This window comes from Mobula hypostoma, chromosome 24 (genome assembly GCF_963921235.1).
Source record: "Mobula hypostoma chromosome 24, sMobHyp1.1, whole genome shotgun sequence".
NCBI classification, from domain to species: Eukaryota; Metazoa; Chordata; class Chondrichthyes; order Myliobatiformes; family Myliobatidae; genus Mobula; species Mobula hypostoma.
In genome coordinates, this window is record NC_086120.1 from 27,515,516 (window position 1) to 27,540,144 (window position 24,629).

Genomic DNA, 24,629 nt, shown 5'->3' on the forward strand with positions numbered 1-24,629 from the left:
TTTACGCAACTCCATGTGGAAACAACTCAGTGTCTACTCCATTAAACTCTTTCGTGACCTTAAAAGCCTTTAATGTGTCAGCTCACGGTCTAGCCTTGCAGTTTTAACCTTCTAATTGTTAGTATCTTTTCTTCTGCCCCTGTAAGCTATCTGTAATAATAGAAAAGGGGAACCAAAAAAAATGCAAAGGTAACAATTTTAAAGCACATCAGTAACAAGCATTCAGGGGAGAATTTGTTCAGTGAGACAACGCTGGTTTAATGGGTATAATGGTACACACGTGCTGTGAAATACAAACAAATTATCTCAGTCACAGGTCTACTTCCCTTAGAGAGCTACTCTTCATCATTGGTTAGATTTGTCCACAAAAAGTAGAGAACATCATCCAGCTAAATCACAACAGAACTGTTAATGCACAGAAGGGCACTTGAGCCTTTGAGTCAGTATACCTCCTGGTATAGTTATCCCATTCGCCTGACCTTTTCCCAGTTGTTTGCAAATTATTCTCTCTCAACAGCTCTTTTGAAACTGCTGGCTGATTATGTTTCTACCAACCCTATAGGCCGCAAGCTTACCTGCTCTATAATCAATTAGGTTGATGAGGAAACATATTAAAAAAAATCAGTACATGTGAGACAACCAATGTAACTTCACAGAATTATGGCACAAGAAATAGAATGAAGCAAAAATGTGGTGCACTCATCAAAATCAAAATGAATCAATTGAACCTCCATGAAACTACACAATAGGGAATCTCATAAAAATTAATTACATAAGAAATTATAACTGGAGACTAGAAGTGTATCCGATTAATGTTAAACTGTCCACACACACAATATCCAGGCAAAAACAAAAGGTTACAGCAGGACCTGGACCACAATTAGCTCAGTATGCTCATGGGGCATAAGAGGTTTCTACGTATCTAGACCCACAAGGTGTGAACTAAGGAGCTCAGAGTCCTGTAAAGGCACTCCCAAAATAGAAAGCAGCTAACAGACACTTCTTTTGCCCTCCAAACGGAGTCCTTATATTAATATATTGTCTGATCCCCAAAGGCCATGGAGCAAAGCTCCAGAATATGCTTCTGCCCTCACACCCCTACGATGAAACTTGGAGCGCTGCACCTGTAGTCAGACAGGACCTACAGTGTCTGTGAATTACTGCAGCTGGGATGAAGCACAACTGTGGGTTTTTATTCAGTTCATGTGGTATCCAATGAGCAATGACCTGCAAAATGTACCAATAATTACATGCAACTTTTCACTAAACTTATTTCACTCTTACAGAATTTTTCTCTATGCAAGATGGGCAAAGATTGAGAAATCATGATTTTTTTTTTATCAACTTTGCCATAGCCTCATACTTACCGTGCTGATATCCATTCCTATTGGTGCCTGCGTTTGGTTCATTGGAGGAGATTGTGGCACTGTGGCTGCCTGCTTCTGCCCACTGCTCTGCTGTATTTGCGTACTCTGACCCAGGCTACTGGAGCTCTGTGACTGTGGCTGTGTTGTCTGTTGCGTGAAAAATGGATATGCAGGAAGGTGCTGCTCCAATGCTAATGCATCCATAGCAACAGCCTACAATGAAACAGAAACTCAACAGCCTGCCACACAATGCACAATACAGCACAGAACAACCTTTCCAAAGTATGGACTGAATGCTCTACCTTCGGGCCACTCATGAAAGAGGTGGGTTAAAGGGGGGGGCAGGCGTGCTTAACTTACTGTTACTGGCAATTATTGTTATTTCTGATTGTCCTTGAATCATGAAATCCCTGAATTCTAGCATCCAGATCGTTAACACATAGTTTGAAAAGTAGTGACCCCTGAATCCTGCAGAGCACCACTAGTCACTGACAGCTTAAAAGGGTTTTCTTTGTTCATATTCAAGTTTAATTGCCTTTCAGACCTATACATGTATACAGCTAAATAAAACATCCTCTTGTTCCTCTTTGCCTTCTGCCAATCAGCCAGATGGGGGAAAGATTTAGAGAATCAAGTAGCATGTTGCTCACTGCAGAATAACTAATTCTTCAATTAGCCATTAACATTTGCACTACCTGAAAGTGAAAAATCTGAACATTTTACAATTGTCAGTACAATTCCACTTCTGACCCAGCTAGTTGGAAAGCCCATGATGAAGCACCTTAAGACATTTTCATTTTATTGTTGTTCATGATCTGGGCATTCTGACAAGGCCAGAACTTACTGCCGCCCTTAATTTCACTTGAAGAGGTGGTGGTGGGCCACAAGAACTGGTGATGCATTGTGACTGGCAGAGGAATCTACAGATGATAATGTTTCTAGGCTCCTTCTGCCCTTGTTATTCTTTGCGTAAAAAGATCATAGAATTGACAAATACTTCTGCAGTTGTCTAGTTGATTACTTTTAAGTTGATACACACTGCAGCTACTGTGCATCAGTAGCAGAAACAATGAATCTTTAGGATGGTGAATACAATATCATCTAGCCTCTTGATCTAGATGGCATTCAGGTTCTACACTGCATTCATCCATTCAAGTTGAAAGTCTTCCATCATTATTGACGTGCCTTGCAGATGGCGGGAAAAATAACACCATAAGACATAGGAGCAGAATTAGGACATTCAGCTCATCAAGCCTGCTCTGCCATGCGATCGTAGCTGATCCCAGATCCCACTCAACCCCATATATCTGCCTTTGCTTAAATATACCCATGATTTGGTCTTCACACCTGTCAGTGGCAGAGCATTCTAGATTCAGTATTCTCTGGCAAAAAAAAATTCCTCCTTACCTCTGTTCTAAAGGGTTGCCCTCAATTTTGAGGCTGCGTCCTCTAGTTCTGCACACCCCCACCATAGGAAACATCCCCTCCACATCCACCTTATCTAGTCCTTTCAACATTCGGTAGGTTTCAATGAGATCCCCCTGCATTCTTCTGAATTCCAGTGAGTACAGGCCCAAAGCTGCCCAACGCTCCTCATATGTTAACTCCTTCATTCCTGGAATCATCCTCATGAACCTCCTCTGGACTCTCTCCAATGGCAACATATCCTTTCTGAGATATGGGGCCCAAAACTGCTGACAATACTCGAAGTATGGTCTGATTGGTGTCTTATAAAGCTGTAGCATTATCCCCTTGCTTTTATATTCTATTCCTCTTGAAATGAATGCCAACATTCAATTTGCCTTCTTTACCACAGACTCAATCTGTAAATTAACCTTCTGGGAGTTTTGCACGAGGACTCCTAGGTCCCTTTGCACCCCTGATATTTGAATTTTTTTCCCCCATTTAGATAATAGTCTGCACTACTGTTCCTTTTACCAAAATGCATTATCATACATTTCCCATACTGTATTTTATCTGCCACTTTTCTTTGCCCATTCTTCCAATTTGTCTAAGTTCTTCTGCAATCAAAGTCCTGCAGAGTCTGGAGATGTGTCACTCACTGCAGGGCACGTTATGTGGTCCATGATAACCTCTATTGCTGATGGCTGACTCAGCCAGGCAATGCTATTGAATATCAAGAGGAGGTGTTATCTTTGCCTGAAAGATTTGCAATATAAATATCAATTGCCATTAATCAGCCCAATTGAATGTTGACAAAAGGACAAAAGAGACTTCAGATTTTGTAATCTGGAACCAAAAAAAAAACAGAATGGAGTCATTGCCATAAGAAATGTTTTCTATTCTGAATCACTTAAATATTGCTGTGATATTAAATGGAGAAAACACTCAGCCGGTAACAGGGTAAGGATCTCTCATTAGACTGGGAAGGAGAAACCTTGAAACATTGACTTTGTTATTATTTCCAGTGTTGTTGCCTTACACATTTAGTGTTTCCAACATTTTCTGTGCCATGATGAAGGGTGCGCTTAGTCTCCGAAATTATTGTGTGCTGGTTAAGCCTACTAATGCTGTCGAAGACAGATGAAACATCAACAGGCAGATCAGTGAGGATTATGTAGATATAGTCTCACAATTGGGCAGATCTACTCTGGCAGCTATGACTTTCAGAACTCAGCCAATTTGGTCAGGATGGTGTTACTGAGTTATTATCGATCTTAAAAGCCTCTACCAGAATACATTCTGTACTCTTGCTGTTTTCAAGTGCTTTCTCCATGTGGTGTTCACCAGGGGCAATCTGCAGCAGTTTTCATTGCCCGCAACTGATCGGATGAAATGAGACTTCTTCAAATCTGAATCTTTAAGTTTCCGAGGATGACAAGATGGTAATGGGACAAAGTTCAAAGTAAATTTATCATCAGAGTATATACAGTTGCAATAAAGTTTGTGAACCCTTTGCAAAAATAAGACTAAGGAGCTGGTGGTAGACCTGAGGAGAGCTAAGGTACTGGTGACCCCTGTTTCCATCCAGGGGGTCAGTGTGGACATGGTGGAGGATTACAAATACCTGGGGATATGAATTGACAATAAACTGGACCGGTCTAAGAACACTGAGGCTGTCTACAAGAAGGGTCAGAGCCGTCTCTATTTCCTGAGGAGACTGAGGTCCTTTAACATCTGCCGGACGATGCTGAGGATGTTCTACGAGTCTGTGGTGGCCAGTGCTATCATGTTTGCTGTTGTGTGCTGGGGCAGCAGGCTGAGGGTAGCAGACACCAACAGAATCAACAAACTCATTCGTAAGGCCAGTGATGTTGTGGGAATGGAACTGGACTCTCTGACGGTGGTGTCTGAAAAGAGGATGCTGTCCAAGTTGCATGCCATCTTGGACAATGTCTCCCATCCACTACATAATGTACTGGGTGGGCACAGGAGTACATTCAGCCAGAGACTCATTCCTCCGAGATGCAACACAGAGCATCATAGGAAGTCATTCCTGCCTGTGGCCATCAAACTTTACAACTCCTCCCTTGGAGGGTCAGACACCCTGAGCCAATAGGCTGGTCCTGGACTTATTTCCTGGCATAATTTACATATTACTATTTAACTATTTATGGTTTTATTACTATTTATTATTTATGGTGCAACTAACGAAAACCAATTTCCCCCGGGATCAATAAAGTATGACTATGACTATTACCTGCTTTTCTGCATTAATTACTCATAAAATGTAGTCTGATCTTCATTTAAGTCACAATAATAGACAAACACAATCTGCCTAAACTAACAACACACAAACAATTGTACTTTTCATGTCTTTATTGAATACATTGTTTAATCATTCACAATCCAGGATGGAAGAAGTATGTAAACCCTTGTATTTAATAACTGGTAGAACCTCTTTAGCAGTAATAACCTCCGCCAAACATTTTCTACAGCAGCTGATCAGACTTGCACAATGGTGAAGAGGAATTTTAGAACATTCCTCTGTACAAAACTGCTTCAGTCATCAATATTTCTGGGATACTTTGAATGAACAGCCTTCTTCAGGTTATGCCACAGCACCTCAATTGGGTTAAAGTCTGGAATTTTCTTCTTTTTAAAATTTTCTGTTGTTGATTTACTTGTCTGTTTTGGAGCACTCAACAATTACAAGCTGTACAGGCCTTGAGCCAGCAAAGCAGTCCCAAACCACGATGCTCCTTCCACCATGCTTCACAGTTGGGATGAGGTTTCGATGTTCGGTGTCCTTTTACCACCAAACATAACAGTGTGCACTTCTGACAAAGAGTTCAACTTTTGTCTAATCTGTGAACAGAACATTGTCTCAGAAGAGTTATGGAGCGTCCACATGGTATCTTGCAAACTTGAAATATGCAACAATGTTTTTTTTGGAGAGCAGAGAGATTTCCCCTGTGATGTCCTTCCACGAACACTGTTCTTGTTCAGTGTTTTCCTTCTAGTGGACACATGAACAGAGACGTTAGCAAGTTCTAGAGATTTCTGCAGGTCTTTTGCTCTTACCCTTGTGTTCTTTTTCACCTCCTTCAGCATTGTATGTTGTGTTCTTAGTGTGATCTTTGCAAGACACCCACTCCTAGGGAGAGTAACAACAGACCGAATTTCCTTCATTTGTAGACAATTTCTCTTACCGTGGACTGATGTGCACTCAGCTCTTTAGAAATGCTTTTGTAGCTTTTTCCAGCATCTTGGATCTCTAGAATTCTTCTTCTAAGATCCTCTGAAAGTTGTTTTGATCAAGGCATGGTGCACATAAACAGACTTTTCTTAAGAAGAGCAGGCTCTGTCAGTAAACTAACTTTGTCTGTCTTTTTTATAGGACAGGGCATCTCTACAACCCACACTTCCAATCTTATCTCATTGATTGGAACACTGGACTCCAAATAGTTTTTGTAGAAAGCATTACCCCAGAGGTTCACGTACCTTTTTGAACCTAAGTGAAATTCTTTAAATGGTGTACTCCGTATAGAAGAACAATCGCTTGTATCTTATCACAATCTGCCAAAACAGTTACACAAGGAAATCTGCAGATGCTGGAATTTCAAGTAACACACATAAAAGTTGCTTGTAAACGCAGCAGGCCAGGCAGCATCTCTAGGAAGAGGTACAGTCGATGTTATGAGTAATTAATGTAGAAAACCAGGTAATTGCAAAAGGTTCACAAACTTTATCTTGCAACTGTGCATGTCAACATGTACTACCCCCAGATTAATTTTCTTGCAGGCATTCACAGTAGAACAAAGAAATACAGTAAGATCAAGGAAAAACTACACACAAAGACAATGTGCAAAATACAATTTATGCAAATTAAATAGACAGATAGGTAACACTGAGAATGTGAACTGTACATTCCTTGAAAATGTGAACATAGATTGTGGAATCAGTTCAGAGTTGGGGGTATTACCTCCCACTTATCCTCTCCAAACTCTACGGCATTCTACTCTATCTCTTACTTCAGTCTATTACAGTGTTGTCATGTCTGATGGGTTAAGGGTATTTTAGGACAAAAACATCCAAAGATGGTGATGAAAATGCCTAGGTTCATAGTTGCAAGGTCTGATTCTTTACATGTAACACTAATCCTATATTTACTGTGCTACAGCTGAAATTGTGAGTGACTGTGAAGAATGTGTTATACCAACTCTTCATTACCAGACCTCAGGAATAAAAAGCAGCCTGAATAAATTAAATTGTGAGATGCTTAGCCTTTATCGAGTTGTTACTTTTTTAATAGATTTTATAAAAATATTCCCATGAACTGGATATAAAGTTTCTATTTCACAGACAATACCTGCGTGATTGGAGAGAGTGGTGAGAGAGCTGGCGACAGCTGTAGTTGTTGCTGCTGTCTTCGTGAGTCTGTGCTGACTGGTAAGGTGAGAGGGGTTGCTGTGGGTTGCCGGCTCTGGAGTGACCCTTGTGATGATGTCAAACCTACAATCAATGCAAAATGTTAACAAGATTGGAAAATGACAGGGATCAACATTATTTCACAGGAACTTTCCCTTAGTTCACACCCACTGCTCAACAGCAGCAGGTGGACCAGTTCTGGCTGTCCTCACTAAGTGAGCAGATAAAAAGCAGATATTAAGAATTCTTCACGCATTTTGTATATTTACTGCCTAACAGTATAAGGCCCATTGGAGTTTTCCTGGAAGAGCAATCAGTCTTTCCTTCATTCATTTCCCTCTTCTTACTGCTCTACAAGAGTTTCTGTAATCCAACATTCTTCCAAGTCAAGAAACAGCATATTTCCATACAGCTGGATCAATTCATCCTGCACTTATCCTGGATGTTAGTGCAGAGAGCCAGCACATACTGTAGCTTAACTGTGACTAATTATACTCTTTCACATACCCTGACTGTTAGTGCTAAGTCCCAGATGGTTCATGTTTGCCGTCAGGTTTCCGGTACTATTTGCGCTGCCCAGGGTTGGGAATGTTGACTCCTCTGGGTCTAATGGGGTAGGTAAAGGTGGTGGGAAGTGAATATTTGTGAGGTCTGGCAAGGATCCACCAGTGTTATGGGCAGCAGGAATCAGTGATGTGGTATTTTCTTGGTCTGCAGATGGGAAAATACTGTAGAGGAAAAACAAAAAAAAAATAATTGAAATTTGGAACTGCATTGCTCCGTCGCACACACATGTGCCATAAAGAAAAAAGTCAACTCACTTGATTCCTGGGACTTCACATGATTTCGGCCGGGATGACACAGACTGTGGGTTAAATTAAGAGATAGCATAAAATATTAATCACCATAGCTAAAACTAGCAAAAATAAACCAGTGATATCAATTCTTAATCATTCATTATTCCAACACCTTCCATTTGGACAGTCCATAACTTCTTTACAAAACCATACAGACATTGCCTTAACACCACCTTAACATTACCCTAATTCTGAATGAATTAAGTTTCTCCTACATCAAGCAATGTATGAAAATTAAACAGGCAGTAATACCTTCCCACTCAATAAATAAATAATAGAATTTTAATATTTTAAAAAATTTAATCTTTTTAATTTTTATTATCTTTTGGAGAAAAGTATTAGAGCAACGTAATTCTGATGCTGAGTCTTTGTTTTCATTCTTCCTGCAGCCCTGCAGCCCTGCTTCAACACTATCTGAACAAAATTCCAATGTGGAATCATGTAAAACCTATGACACAGGTGTCTATTCAGCCCTTCATACCTGAGGTGAATGAAAAAAAGCCAACCACTCTAATCCACCTTTCAGCACTTGATCAGTAGACCTGTACTACAAAACTGCCTGCAACTTTAAACCCAAATATCACAAATTTAATTAAGTAGAGTCTAATTACCAAGAGAGTTACTTGCAATATAGAGACTGTAGCAAAAGTTCATCAGATTACTTCGTTACAACACAAATAACAACAGCAGGTGTGGGATTGGTGACCCCTGAAGCCTTCTCTGCCATTCAATGAAATCCAAATTTGGCCTCAACACATAATTTCCCACTCTCCCCACATCCCTTGACTCCAAGTAGTTTAAATATCAATCAATTTCAGGCTTCAAAAGTATCATCCTCAGCTTCAAATATGTTCAAATGACATCACATCACAATGATCTGAAACAGAGAATTTTAAAGAGTCACAACTATCTGAGAAAGGAAATTCCTTTTCTTTGTCTTGGATAGATGGTTTCTTATTCAGAAACTATGTCCCTAGTTTCAGTTACTCTCTACTTCTAAACAGTTACTCAGCATCCACCACATCAGAACCTTGTACCTCTGAGGTCATTTCCGTTCCAATAAGCATATGCCCAACCTGATCAACCTTTCTTACATCAACTCCTTTATCCCAGGAATCAATCAGGTACTTCACTGTATCTGCACTGTCCCCAATGGAAGTACACGCTTCTTATAAAATAAAAAGCAAAACTGTGCCAGTGACTTGTAAATGTGCATCAAATCTTCCCTTCACGTGTACTTCATTCTCTGATAGATAATCATTTCATTAGCCTTAATTCCCTGCTGTACCTGCATGCCAACCCTTTCTAGTTCACACTTCGTAATCATTTTATCTAAATAATAATTTGTTTTTTTTTTATCTTCCTTCTAAGGTGGATAACCTGACATTATCCTGCATTATATTTTATTTGCCAACTATTTTCTCATTCAGTTCATCAATCTATATCCCATTGCAAGCTCTTTGAGTCCTCCATTAGAACTTACTAACCCACTTATCTGTGCATCATCAACAATTTTGGCTATCCCTTCATCAAACTCAATAGTACAGATGGTTAATAGTCATGGACCCACCACTGATACCACAGGTTTTCTGTTCCTCTGGCACCTCTCCAGAATCTAGAGAATTTTGAAAGGTTGCAGCCCACATATCCACTATCTCTGCCTGATTTCCACTGACTCTAGGATGCAGTTCATTAGGGTTCATGAGGTTTGTTAGCCTTTCACCCTGTTATTTGTCATTTATTTCCCCAAATGAAAGAAGTTGTTTTGAGTTCTTTCTCCTTCACAATAGGCTCCATAGTCCTTTAATTATCTATTAATATTGAACATTGTCTGTGTTTTCTAAGTAATTATTTATAATTGCTACCAATATTTCAAATTATTTATAATCTCTAGCATTTTCACGTTCTCATCTATAAAATGCAGATTTAGATCCTTGTTCTGGTGGCTTGCCCTTTGAGGAAAACTAAGGTCTACACTCAGTTAAATTTAGGAGAATTAGAAGTAATCTTACCAAAACCTACATAGTTCTTACAGGCCCTGATAGGATATATGCAGAGTTGATGATTTCCCTTGCAGTGATCTGAGTCTTGAAATGACAGATTTGCCAATCAGACGAGAGGACCACCTTCACCCAGCAGATGGTGATCTTAGGAACTCTCTTGAGAGAACAGTGGAAACTCAGGAGTTAAGTGTATTCAATATTTTGAGAACAATAGATTTATAAAAATGGAATCACGGAACATGGAGTTAGTACAGGTATGTGTAAACAGTCAGCCATGATTTTAATAAATGGAGGAGCCAAATGTCCTACTCCTGCTTCTAATTCTAATGTTTTATGCAAGTCATAGTTTTTCAATGCACACAAGGACGTTTTAAATGGGACAGAGGATCAAAGCAGGTAGATTAATGCTTTAGCAGTTGGAGGTAGGACCACTGACCCATTAACACGTTCATATGCAACCATGGCAACAGGAGTATTCAATTTTAAATAATTAAGTAAGCCTATGGTTAAAGTTATCTCAGTAATGGCAATCAAGAAAATACTAAATTATTGTTAAAATTCATATGCTTCTCTAATACCCAGCACAGAAAGAAATCTGCTGTCCTTTTTCTTCCAGCCAAGTGTGACTGAAGCCTATCAATGCGGTTGACTCAGCTCCCCAACATTTCGGGAAGGACAATAAATTCTATACTGTCTAGAAACAGCCATGAAGAAATAATAATATTTTGAATGTGATGAGGATTTCTGCCTCTTCTGCCCTTTTGACATGAAATCTAGAACTCTTCCATTCTGAGTGAAACATATCTTTCTCAACATGTTTTCCTCTAATCTACATGGAACTTACAGGGCACATCACTTACAAACAGTTCCACTAGCCCTGGAAGAGGGAAGAAAAGGAGATTTGACTGGATCCCCAGAAGAGCCAAGGGAAGAGTGAAAAATCAGGCCATAACTATTTAAGTTCAATATTTTCAAAGAATGATGACCACTCCAGGTTAAGTAAACAGCAGTCGAATTTCCACAGTTTTTGATAAGGTGAGAATATGTGGAATTTGGAACAAGAAGCAGAGTAGATAACAACTTGGTTACAAAATGAAGAGGAGTCTGCTGATTACTCAGACTGAAAAGTGATGGCTAGTGGTGTTCCACACGGATCACACAGGGACCACTGCTGTCCACAATTCATTTCTAGAGAGACTGAAAAATTAAAAAAAAAAGATAAACTTTCATCTGAGTTCCAACTGCCCCCACTCCCCTTCCAAGAAAAAATCTTCATTAGGTTGTACTAATATCTGGCATTGCCAAGAGTTAAATCAAGCTTGAGGCCGCATTATGTGGCTATCCCCACAAAGCAGAGGAGTCCACAACTAGGTCTGAGCCAAATGGTCCTCAAAGCCCTGCACTCATGACTATCCTTTAGATGGCCTTTTTACAGCTCCTGCTGTCAATGCCCTTTTATCTGTTTCTAAGTTAGTTCTAAGTAAGACTCAGTTAAACTGCTATCACACCAATTGAACCGTGGAGGACTATGATCAGTTTGGCCTACATACTTAAAGGATAAGGAGGAGATTATAAATTACACAAATAAGGTGCAAAATAGATTAATTAGAATACCAAGACGGAGAAAAGAGTGCCTGTGATATGATCCTATTCTCAAGAAATGGATGAGTGTGGATGTGTTCTTGATACTTTGACCTGGAGGACTATGGGCCTAGGTCTACCAGATGGGATTGACTAGCACCTATGTGATGAACTGAAGGGTCTCCTCTTGTGATATAAGTCCCCGATGATTTCTCTGATCAAGCAGAAGTCAGAATAAATGAGTTTGAAAGACAAGACCAATGGAAACGTTTTACTTACAATCAAAGCTAAAAATAGGGGCTAAGTCTAAAACTGTCTCAAATACATCCAATAGCAAATCTACAACAAACTCTATCACACAAAGAATAATTGGATTACAAACAGCACAAGGACCAATTGAGGCAATTAGGAAAGATGCATTTAATAGAAAATAAAGACCAAGATGAAAGGAACAGAATGATTTGGTGATAGCTTTGGAGAAAAGAAATGGGATGAGCTTTTGAAGAGCAGAAGCACTGGTATAGACCAGTATACTTCTATAAAAAAAAAATCTTCAGGTGGCTGAAAAATACTTACAATCTGCTTATTGAGAAAATATAAACTAATATTTGCTGCCATATAAATGCATCAGGGTTCCCAAATGTGAGTTGACTCCTGTTTACGCACTTATTGAAGCCAATGGGTGAATCAGTGGATGGCTATCTCTTCAAAGGAAGCCTCTGTCTGCTGAAATAGCAATCTAGCCTACAGCACAAACCTGCCTCTAAATCATAGTCATGACCTTCTTTGAGTATGTGGCTGTGATCCTCTACTTACAATAAAGGATATAGTGTATTTGGGATTAAAACGGTGTGTCTAGCTGGTTTACAAATGCTTTAATTTGATATCCAATAGCCAGCTACATCACAGACACAACCCTTCATGAGATGCTGCCTCAAGAAGGTGGCATCCATCAATAATGCAGACATCCTACCTCTCCCGGAAGTCTCCCGCTTATTGATAGCAGCTCCCTGATGCCCCCAAATTATATACAATATCCCAGAAATAGATTTTTTTGAGAGCGAGCGAGAGTGAGAGAAAGAACGAGAGAGAGCACCATGGCAGAGTGTTCCAAAAAAAATATAAAACGTACTTCACCCCAGACTACACTAAAGTGTACCCCTGCCTAATAGGGGTCAACATAATGAGTGTTGCTCGCTGCACTGTTTGCAACAGTGACTTTTCTATTGCCCATGGTGGGTTAAGACTGTATAAGACATGTTGAGGTGAGTTTAACAGGTGTCATTCATTCATTAGCATAGCTAACGTTATTTAAACTAGCTGGCTAGCTGCTAAGGAGCTACTCTATTGCAGACATCCCACCTCTCCTGGAAGTTCCGGGAGTGTCTCACAAATTCATGGTGCTACCTCCCTGAAATGAGTTTTTGCAGGGTGGGATGTCTGATAATGACTCTCACTGATCGCGAAATACCCTCTTCCCCTTACTACTATCAAGGAGGTTGTACAGGAGCCGTAAGGCCCATACTTAACAACTCAAGAACAGCTTCTTCCTTTCCACCATTAGATTTCTGAATGGCCCATAAACCCATGAACACTATCTTTCTATTTTTGCACTATTTATTATTTCTATAATTTATAGTAATTTTATGTCCTTACACTGTACTGCCGCCACAAAACAAATACCATGTTATATAAGTTAGTGATAATATATCTGATTTTTAAACTGATAATATATGTATGAAATGAAAGTTGTTCCATCTGCACTCTCTTTGATCTGCACAAATTTTAAACCTAATTACCCAATGGTTCAAAGGTGAGATCAATAAAGTAGGCTGAATGCAAGTTTAATAGAGGAGTTCTGGTCTTCCCAACCTTCCCTCTCAGTGATATCTCCTGAATTGCAGTCTGAATTTAGAATCTAGGTGACACTCTGACGCAGTACCAAGAGTATAATGCAGTACCGAGGGAGGTGATATTTAGAAATGCATTAATATCAAAAAGTGTCTTAAACAAAGGTCCTTAGTCATCCAAACTACTGAAATAGTTTAACAAGATATGAATTCAAAAAGTAATTTTGGCACTAACTATATGCTTCAAATCTGTAAAAGCCATTATAAGGAATACTTCTTTGGGCACAAAGCAACCGTGAGGGAAGAAGTAGGACTTCCTAATTAACCTAGTGTAATACCTAAAATAAAAATGAATGCATCAAAAATAAAGAAAGAAATTTAATAAAAGGTGAGGGAATCAGTGAGAAGTATTGATATTAAAGGTGAAGAATCTACTAACTGTAACCAATGTTCAATATTACAAATTACGAGGTTGGCAGCCAGGCTCTATTTCCTATGTTTCCAAGTCAAGCTTGACAAATTAAATGATTAATGGCTTACTGTACCTTTTTGTTGTCCCAAAGCTGTTTGGACAGGGATTTATCATTGTCAGACGTATTCTCCTCCATCCCAGGAACCGTTAACAGTAATACTAAGAGTTGAGAGAAAGAGAAGGAGACAGAAAGAGAGAGAAACATACAATAAATGGGCATGAGGGAGGACGTACTGCGTAGGAAAGAGGGGGTGCGCTGCATGAGGGAGTGTACGTAGTATGGCGTGTTGGAGGGGTGGGGGAGGAGGATGAGCTGGAATCGTAATGCGGGGAAAGGATGACCAGACCTCCGTGACCACAAGCTTCTGAGGAGAATACACTTACAGGAACTCCAAGGCACATGGCTTATGTCTCAAATGATAAAGTAGTTAAATAAAACAGAGGTCCATTGCTTGGAAATGGCCATATCCTGAAACCATTTGGGACAAAGAACGTAACTCACTGAAACTTCAGCCATTTTGCTTTATTTTTCTTACTTTCATTCTTCCACATCCTGCCAAGAGCAGCATAGTGTTTCTTTTTAATACCATATTTTCTTTGGTCTATTGGATTAATATGAGTTAATGCTTCATAGTTGACATGGATTCAGTGGGCTGCTGTTTCCAAGGTGTATGTCTCTAACCTTTGTCCCTAAAACAAATATTCCTGCTTTGTGATCTTCCCCGGCATTCATTCAGTTGTCTGGACACCTTTAGCATCATTACCTCAGCACAGGATTATGTAATACTGAGATGTTAAGAGTGGCCGCTGGTTCCAATGTACTGTTTTTATGTAATCTGATGCCAGTGCATACATACACATTTCTCTCTATTGTCAGCTTTAGGTGCAAACTGTCTGTAGATCTTTGGGAAAACTCAAGCAGTAGTCCCAAGGTTACAGAGGAATAACAAAGGGTGAATCCACAGCCAAGGCTGTGCAAAAATCTCCAAGTGGAAATATCACAAATTAAAATAGAAGATAGCTCAATGAAGTACCATCTTCATGTCACTGCATATGGAGTTTAAGAGGAAGTTTGGATGCAACCGTGAACATTGCTGAGACCACAAAGGAAGCACTGAATAAAGTACTCCGCATTTAGGGAATAATATGCTTGCCTTGAAGGTGGTGCAGTGAAGGTTCACAGGTTGATTCCTGGGATGAAAGAATTTACAAGTAGAAATAGATAAAGCAGTTTAGGCCATAACTCATCAGATTTTAGAAGAGATGACTTTATTGAAACATATAAGATTCAGAAGGAAATCACAGGGTGGATGCTGAGATGCTATAACCTTGGGGCACAACTTCCAAATAAGAGGTCACCATTTAAGTTAGATATGTAAAGGAATTTATTCTCTTAGATCAGGGATTCCCAACCTTTTTTATGCAATGGACCAAAACCATTAAGCAAGAGATCTGTGGACTCCATGTTGGGAGACCCCTGGCTTAAATGGGTGTGACTCTTTTAAAAATAATTATCCTAGAGAATTACAGAGGGGTAACTCGCTAAATATACTCAAGGCAGAGACTATTAATTATCTGAACTACATGAGAGTCAGAGGGTATAGGGAGACAGTGGGAAAGTGTTGTTGAAATGGTCACTGAGAGGTCTTCACAGATGACAAGAAAGGGAAAGGGAGGGGGATAAACAAGATACATCATAATAATTGCTCCTGCAAATGGTGCTGTTGAAGGTTTTATTAATTATTAGGTGTCAACTGCAACTGTGTTGAGTCTAAAATGGGGAGATGATCCACAGCTATGTTTCTGCCAATCAGTTCAAGCTGATAGTATGACATTATCTTGGACTAAATTGACTTCAGACATGCTGTAACATGAACATATCTGCCATTTTCCCCCCAAGGATTTGACTGCCTTGCCCTCTTCCATTTTGAAAACTTAAGAAACAGGAGCTGTGGGCATATAGGCCCTTAGTAAGATCATGGCTTCAAAACCCCACTTTAGCAGGTATTTCACATAGACTTGGGCTGGACACAGAAACATCATATCTGAAATAGAGTTGGACAGTACTACTGCTTTGTCCCCAGATGCTTCAAGAAATTGTTCCTCTGAAAATGACAATTGTTGCCCTGTCAGTTTCAACTACTTTTCAATTTTATTTAATTCCAATCAAAATAGAACTGTTGTCATACGAAGGCCATAACGATCCCTGACATCTGTCACAATACAGATTTAGGAGGATATTGTACAATCAAACTGGCAAGTAATATTGCTTTATAGCTTTTATTATTTTATTCACAGCCTTGCCCTCACTGACCTGACTTACAGAAGCAAGAATTGTGGTTGCATAGCAATCCAATGCGGTGGTAGGGGGTGGGGGAGAAGAACAGGTATTAATTTCAGTGTCTTAAGATGGGATAGAGACAACCCTAGGATCTTCCCAAAACAGTAATTCTTGCTTTTCATTTTCACAATTTAAATACGAGGTTCTTTGAAAGGAGAATTAGGCCCAGAGCGACAAGCCCAGCCTATGCAGCAATCTAGAAGGACTAGAGAAAAAATGAAGCAAAATTATTTAAACAAAATACACCCAGTGGCCACTTATTAGGTACACCTGTACACCAGCTCATTAATGCAAATATCTAATCAGCTAATCACGTGACAGCAACTCAATGCACAAAAGCATGCAGACATGGTCAAAAGGTTCAGTCGTTATTCAGACCAAGCATCAGAATGGCGAAGAAATGAGATCTAAATGACTTTGACTGGGGAATGATTGGTAGTGCCAGACAAGGTCATTTGAGTGTTTCGGAAACTGCTGATCTTCTGGGATTTTCACGCACAATAGTCTTTAAAGCTTACAGAGAAAGGTGTGAGAAACAAAGTTCATTCAGGGAGCAGCAGTTCTGTGGGCAAAAATGCTTTGTTAATGAGAGAGGTCAGAGGAGAATAGACAGACTGGTTCAAGCTGACAGGAAGGCGATAGTAACTCAAATAACCACACGTTACAACAGTGGTGTGCAGAAGAGCATCTCTAAATGCACAAGTCAAACCTTGAACTGATGGGCTACAACTGCAGAAGACCACACCGAGTTCCACTCCTGTACCTAATAAAGTGGCCACTGAGTGTACATCCCAAGACCAACTGACTTTGTCATGTCTGTGGATAGTCCTCTCATATTGAAATAGGATGAGTAAGTCAAGTCCTGGAAGAAAGACTGATGCATTGTAGAAAAGCATTTAAGATACTGTTCCCTTTGTAACTCCCTCAACCACTCTTTTGCTCCCACAAACCACTTGCTACCTTAAAGTAATTCCCCATGGAAGGGTAGGAAATGCCACACCTGATGAAGCAATGGTTCACTTCTACATTTTCAAATTTTAATTTGGTACTGCAATGTGATTTCCTCTGGTTATAGATTAGGGGCAGCCTTGTAGAACACCTTGCATTCAGAACTCCCTGCTGCTTGTCACCTCATTCTCTATTCACTCCCACTATGATCTATGACTGCGAAGGCCAGAATTGAGGAACAGCGCATCACCTTCTCCCGAGCAACACTGCGGCCACCCAGACTCAACACGTAATTCTACAACCTCAGATAACATTTCCTCTCTCTGTGTCAGAATGGCCATTTCTGCTTCAATAGACCATCTATTTGTGATATTGGCTCACATTTTCTCTCTTCATTTGTCCACTCTGACCTGCTGGGTATGTCCTACAGACGTGCATTTCACACCTTTTCACATTCCTTATCTCTATTCTTGTACCTGCCTTTACTTCATGGCCTTTTCCCCTTTCTCTCTCTCTACCACATTCGCCTGATGACCAGATAACCGCTGCAACTAGTCACTGGGCAATCTTGGCCTCACCAGAGAAATTCCCCTGTCCTAACTATCGCCTTCTCTTACCTTCTGTTTGTTCTCCTTCCCAGTTCTTTGATCTGAAATATTAACTGCTTCTTTTCCACAGATGTTGCTTATCCACTGAATGCTTCAACATTTTCAGTTTTTATTTAAAGTCAGTAGCTCAGTTTTTTAAAAAAAATTCAGGTTACAACAGATGTCAGTTTAACTTAAGACACGTACAGTCGGCCCTCCTTATCCACAAGGGATTGGTTCCGGGACCCCTTGCGGATACCAAAAAACGTAGATGCTCAAGTCCCTTATTCAAACTGTCTCAATGTGGCGGACCTTAGGACCCAGCGGAAACCCGGACCTTATTTAACCTGTTTCAGTGCGGTGGGCATTAGGACCCGGCGGCGGAGCTCTGAATCCGCAAGGTTTCTGTTTACAAAAATAATCACGATCGTGATTTAAAATAAAGTGGAAATAATAAAGCGATTGGAAAGAGGTGGAACGCCATTGGTCATTGGAAAAGCGTTAGGCTACATTCGGTCAACGATCAGAACAATTTTAAAGGATAAAATGAGAAAGGCCCTGCCCGATTAAAACAACAATTATTATGCAGCAACGCAGTGGTTTAATTATTGGGTTTTGGGGTTTTGGGTTTTTGATCCTCCACATCAACCTGGCAGGGATGGACAGCGTGCTCGGGAGTGATCTGTCACTGGATCGAACTCGAGAACTTCCATTCCCGAGCCCGGCTCTGAAACATACGTTTCTTAAGTATTTTATATGCATAGAAAGGTAAAATATATACTATATACTAAGACAAACGTTTGACTAGCTGATGCTAAATAATATCGGATGTACCTGTTCCGATTTACTTAGTAAGAGAACTTCCATTTTTGTTCCGATCCTGATCCACGATAACCTACGCACATCCTCCCGTATACTTTAAATCATCTCTAGGTTACTTATAATACCAAATACAATGTAAATACTATGTAAAATAGTTGTAATACTGCATCGTTTAGGGAATAATGACAAGAAAAAAAAGTCTGTACATGTTCGAACAACAAGTGCTGGATGAGCACTTCCGGGTTTTCTCGATTCGCGGTTGGCGAATTCGCGCATGCGGAACTCGCGGATATGGAGGGCCGACTGTATGCACAACAGCAACTTGTAATAATCATCTCCCAAAAATATTCAAATCTACTTTCATCTTATCCATGAAAACTTTGTGAGTCCTGTTTATTCATAAAACAGGTCCCCTGGATTTTAATTTAGATGCTAAAGCTAAAAGGATCAGGGCTCAGATCTGGTCTAAAGCATACCAGACAGTTAACTACTGAGGTTTACATCATCAAGAGAGAGCCCAAAATGGCTCCAGTCTGATTAAACTAGGAACTGCAAATCATTGACACCTCATCACAGCAATAGTGGAAATGTCCAAACTGGCACAAAACACACTCCAAGGTACTCTGCCAAATGAACAATATTCAATCGCTGTACACCTCCTGACAATCCAATCAATATCTACAACCTTTATAACCTTGCTAGTCTCATCAATATTCACTCCTTGCGTAACCCAGGCAACATGATCAATATTAGTTTCCTTTTACCAAGTTGACACCTATCGACAGGCATGTTCTATAAGAAATGCCCAATCTCCTGCAAATCCCTGCAGTCCAACAGAGCTTGGGTACTAGAGTCCTTTGGTCTTGTACTGGATATACAGCAGTGCTAGGAAGTTTGTGAACCCTGTAGAATTTTCTCTATTTCTGCATAAATATGACCTAAAATGAGATCAGATCTTCATGTAGGTCCTAAAACTAGATAAAGAGAATCCAATTAAACAAATAACACAAAAATATTATATGTGTTCATTTATTTATTGAGAAAGATGATCCAATATCACATGTATTTGTTGGAAAAAGTATATACATCTCTGGGGTAATGCCTTCTACAAAAGCTATTTGGAGTCAGATGTTCCAATCAATGAGATGAGATTGAAGGTGTGGGTTGTACAGGTGCCCTGCCCTATAAAAAACACACACTAAGTCGGGTTACTGACAGAGCCTGTTCTTCTCAAGAAAGATCAAAACCTTACCTCGATCAAAACAACTTTCAGAGGACATGGGAAGAACTGTAGAGATGCATGAAGCTGGAAAAGGCTACAAAATCATTTCTAAAGACATGAATGTTCATCAGTCCACAGTAAGAAAAGAAGGCTACAAATGGAGGAAACTCAGTACTTTTGCTACTCTCCCTAGGAGTAGGCATCCTGCAAAGATCACACCAAGGGCACAACGTGTAATACTGAAAGAAGTGGAAAAAGCCCAAGCTTAACAGCAAAATATGTGCAGAAATCTCCAAAACTTGCTAAAGTTTCTGTTCACGTGGCCACTATAAGAACACCGAACAAATATGGTGTTCATGGAAGGACACCATGGAGGAAACTGCTCTCCAACAAAATACATTGCCTCATGTCTCAAGTTTGCAAAAGACCACCTGGATGTTCTACAAGGTTTAGGGACAATGTTCTGTGGACAGATGAGACAAAAGTTGAACTTTTTGGCACAAATGCACATTATGATATATGGAGGAAAAAAGGCATTGCACACTAACACCAAAACCTCATCCCAACTGTGAAGCATGGTGGAAAGGCATCATGGTTTGGGGCTGTTTTGCTGCCTCAGGGCTTGGACAGCTTGTAATTGTTGAGGGAACAATGAATTCAAAATTGCATCAAGACATTTTACAGCAGACTGTCAGCATAGTAGTCTGTCACCTGAAACTTAATAGAAGTTAGATGATGCAACAAGACAATAATCTAAAACACAAGAATAAATCAACAACAAAATGGTTTAAAAAGAAGAAAATTCATATTTTGGAATGGCCGAGTCTATGTCCTGACCATAATCCTATAGAAATGTCGTGGAAGGACCTGAAGCAAGCAGTTCATGCAAGGAAGCCCACCAGCATCCCAAAGTTCAGGCAGTTTTGTAAGGAGGAATGGCTTAAAAATTCCCCCAAGCCGATGTACAGGACTGATCAATGATTACCAGAAACATTTGGTTGAAGTTATTGCTGTACAAAGGGGTCACACCACACACTGAAAGTGAAGGTTCACGTAGTTTTTCCAACAAATGCAGGTAATATTGAATCATTTTTCTCAATAAGTAATTGAACAAACATGTTTTATGTCATATTTATGCAGAAATAGAGAAAAGTCTACAGGGTTCACAAACTTTCTAGCACCACTGTAGAAATGCTACAAACTCTGAGTTTGTGGTTGTACATCTAAAGATTACATTAACAGCAGATACTGTTATCTCCCTCTTCTCAGAACTGCTGAGAAAGGTATCAGTCTGAAATGTGAAATATATCAGCCTCCACAGATGCCTATCTGACCTGCTGAGTATTTATAGGTTCTCTAGTCTAACTTTAGAATTCCTTAATCTTTAGTCATCTGTCGGATTTTTGATGCTGTCAGGAGACTGTGACTTTGAGTGTAAAAGCTGTTAGTTTGTATTTGCTAGTGCAGACAAACAGTATATAAAATAAACTGCTAGAAAAATAAAAGTTTTGAATATTTTGTAACTGGCTATGAGAGGCTGGCCAGGATGAGTCTCTGCTTAGGATGTTAATTGATCAAAGAGGCCAGTGCCCTCAAAGTGAACATTGTTCTCACCTCGCTTGTGTTGATTTTGTGTTTCTTGGGTGCTCCCATTAAATGGATCCTGCGCAGTGGGATTCATTGTACTCTGGTGCAGAGCAGAGTCTGAATTGGTCCTGAAAGTAAATTACAAGTACTCAATCGTGATAAAATCCAGTACCAAATGTACAAGTGTGAGAAACAAAAGGACACATCAGTTAAGAAAAAAGCTAAAAGTATTTAAGAATGAATCATGGATGGCAGGAGTCCAGTAAACACAAATGACACATAGTACACTGACAATCCCAAAGAACACAGAAGTGTATCACAACAGACCCAGTGGACACATTACAGAACAAAGAAGGTTCCTGCTCTTAGTAATTATAATCCCAGTTATAGATCAAAAACAGCGACAGACCCTGGATAACTACAATTCTAGTGCAAAAATTACCTTTTAACTAAATCCTAGAGTATACACTTTAGGAAAATAACAATACCTGCAAACTTATCATGGAAAAAAGCCAGACTGTTTATTTATTTCAGGACAATGACAGCCTTATAACACATATTGTAAGACAAGGCCAGGCTGCTACCATTTCAGCATCTACAGCTGTTGTGTGATACCCAACCAAAGAAGTCCTTGCACTTTGTATAGAAAGTGGGATGCTGACCAGAGTCATGAGATAGACTGAGTAAACATCAAAAATGTGGTTGAAGAGTAGACATTATCACTACGATTCTACATGTGACTAGAAATTTAACTAATTACTTCCATAAAATTTTCAAGTGAACATTCTGTATATAACAGGTAAAAACAGCATGTTACAGAATGCTCAAAATCAGAGGACCAGTTTTGCCCCAAAGCTCAGCTACCCAAGCTTGTCCAGCCATCCCCAATAACTGAGCTGTTTTCCACCACACTTGCTGCAGCTCAGTTCAGTCACTCCCCACTCAATTCTACAACCCTCCCCCATTAATTCCTCCTCAATTAAGGATGTATTCCCTCACTAAGCCCTTCCCTGAACAAAACTATTCTTCCCTGCTTAGAAGCAGATGCATTCTCTGTTAAGCATCCTCTTATAGAGCAGAGGAATGCATATCTTCCTTGTTTTCTTACCCCACAGTTGGAACTGCCCCCTCACCACCCCACTCCCCCGAGTACAGTCGTTTGCAGTTCCCCAAGGAGAGAGCCCCTAGCAATAGGATTTAAGTGAAATCTCCAGAAGTTTTTACCATATCTATGTGCCTACTCTAAAAGAGCTTTTATTTTTGAATAAAGCGTCTCTCACCTTCTCCAGCTGGTATCAGGTGGGGGCGACAGATAGATCGAACTATATGGACAGCTGTCTGCGTGCTGCAGAGTCAAGGAAACTTCAGAGAACAGAATATATTCTGTAACAAACTGTTAAACTGTGCAAAAAATTAAATATTATACACAAAGCTACTGTCCGGTGGAGCAATACCTATAGAAACAATATTCACATAAGCCCTCGATATCTTACTTGACTCTCTGAAACCACTTACATCAAACACTCTCCAACACCAAGATCAGCTACCACTGCATAATATTGGCCAAATTACAGCACTTTCACAGCTGAAAGTTTCACCATCTATTTGTTACATCTAGTATTATAAAATAATCTGTAAGAAAAGGAAGGCATTTGATCCATTAAATGATCGCTCCTTCGGACATCATTCTATTTATCCCGTTACTCTGTACTTACTTCAATGTTATTCACCCTCCTTTTTGAAAGTTACTACTGAATCAAGCAATTCATTTCAAATCTAAACACAAATCACATAAAACCCCTTCTTCGCTTTTAACTGCTTTTCATCAAAGATTTCTGTATTAAACTCATTCTGCTACATGTCCACCCATTTCACCTACCAATCTCTTCTTGAGGTCTATTAGTATCTCTTTGTTTACTGTACTTGTACATTTTGAATCTTAATTTTTAAGATCTGGGATCACCCCAAGGTTCACAGTAATCTCTACCAAAGGCAGCAATGGCTTTGGTACTGAACCCCCTGGAATTCTGTAAACTATCTTCAATACAAAATTATTCACACCTCTCAGTTTTGGGTCCTTTATGTAATGTTCTATCCAACTCTTGTCAAGACGAGAAGACAATTCTAAAAATTCTCTGACAGGCTTCCCACCTTGATTTCTTTGTAAGCTTGATATTACTGCACACTTTGTTATCTGCACACCAACTTGCATCAAGTGCCCTTCACTCCATTTTTTTGGTGACTATATTATTATTGAAAATCTGAATATCAATTTCAAAATTGTCATTTGTGCTTTCAAATCTGATTCCTAACTCACTGCTCTTATCACTGACTGTCCCCAGCTTTACAACTTCCTAGGTTAGTTACATTCTGGAATTATTACCCATGCTAATCAATTTTGAAATGAATGGTTACTAGGCCACTTCAGAGGGGCATTGAGATTAATTTACACTCCTGGGAGTCTGGGATCAGATATACACCAGAATAAGAAGCACGGACTAGAAGGGCCGAGATGGCCTGTTTCCGTGCTGTAATTGTTATATGGTTATACGAAGGGCAGTTTTTTCCTATAGGCCAAATAAAGCTAGGCAAGTGGACTTTGTTAGCTGAAGATTCTGCTTATAAAGATTGGCATTATTTGTCACATGTATATTTAAATGGGAAAATGTGTTGTTTTTGTCAACAACAAACAGTCTGAAGGTGTGCTGGGTACAGTCCACAAGTACCGCCATGCTTCCAGCACTAACCTAACATTTCCACAACTTACTAACCCTAATCTGTATATCTTTGAAATGAGGGAGGAAACTAAGATCTTTGGGGAAACCCATGAGGTCACAGGGAGAACGTACAAGCTCCTTACAGATATTGGTAGAAATTGACCCTGAATTGCTGGTGCTGTAGGGTTGTGCTAACCACTACGCTACCACTTTACCCTATACTATTCAACTCTATGACTAAAAGGACATTAGTGAACCAGATGGATCTTCTTACTAATCCAATACTTTTATTCTTTTACTAACATCCTTCTGTTTTGTTCAGGATTGTTTATGAATTTGAACTTGTGTCCTCAAATCATTTTCCACAGCTGAATTACTAGGCCAATAACATAACTGCTAAAGTACTGAACTTTATTAAGATGTTCTTTAAATAAAAATTCACT

The 24,629-nt window shown here is 39.6% G+C and overlaps 1 protein-coding gene across 7 annotated transcripts in view; it reads right to left on the minus strand.

The window, feature by feature from the left end:
- The window catches only part of LOC134337302 (CREB-regulated transcription coactivator 1-like), a 60,040-nt gene that overhangs the window by 18,581 nt on the left and 16,830 nt on the right, over positions 1-24,629 (minus strand). For 5 of the 7 annotated variants that reach the window (XM_063032194.1, XM_063032191.1, XM_063032192.1 and 2 more), the window contains exons 4-10: positions 22,750-22,811; positions 21,497-21,597; positions 14,036-14,121; positions 8,021-8,064; positions 7,707-7,927; positions 7,141-7,283; positions 1,368-1,580 (exon numbers count right to left, since the gene is read on the minus strand). In XM_063032194.1, the coding sequence (XP_062888264.1) occupies positions 1,368-1,580; positions 7,141-7,283; positions 7,707-7,927; positions 8,021-8,064; positions 14,036-14,121; positions 21,497-21,597; positions 22,750-22,811 (870 nt within the window). The remainder of the gene's footprint in view (positions 1-1,367; positions 1,581-7,140; positions 7,284-7,706; positions 7,928-8,020; positions 8,065-14,035; positions 14,122-21,496; positions 21,598-22,749; positions 22,812-24,629) is intronic. The other 2 variants (XM_063032195.1, XM_063032193.1) reach the window with 1 other exon arrangement.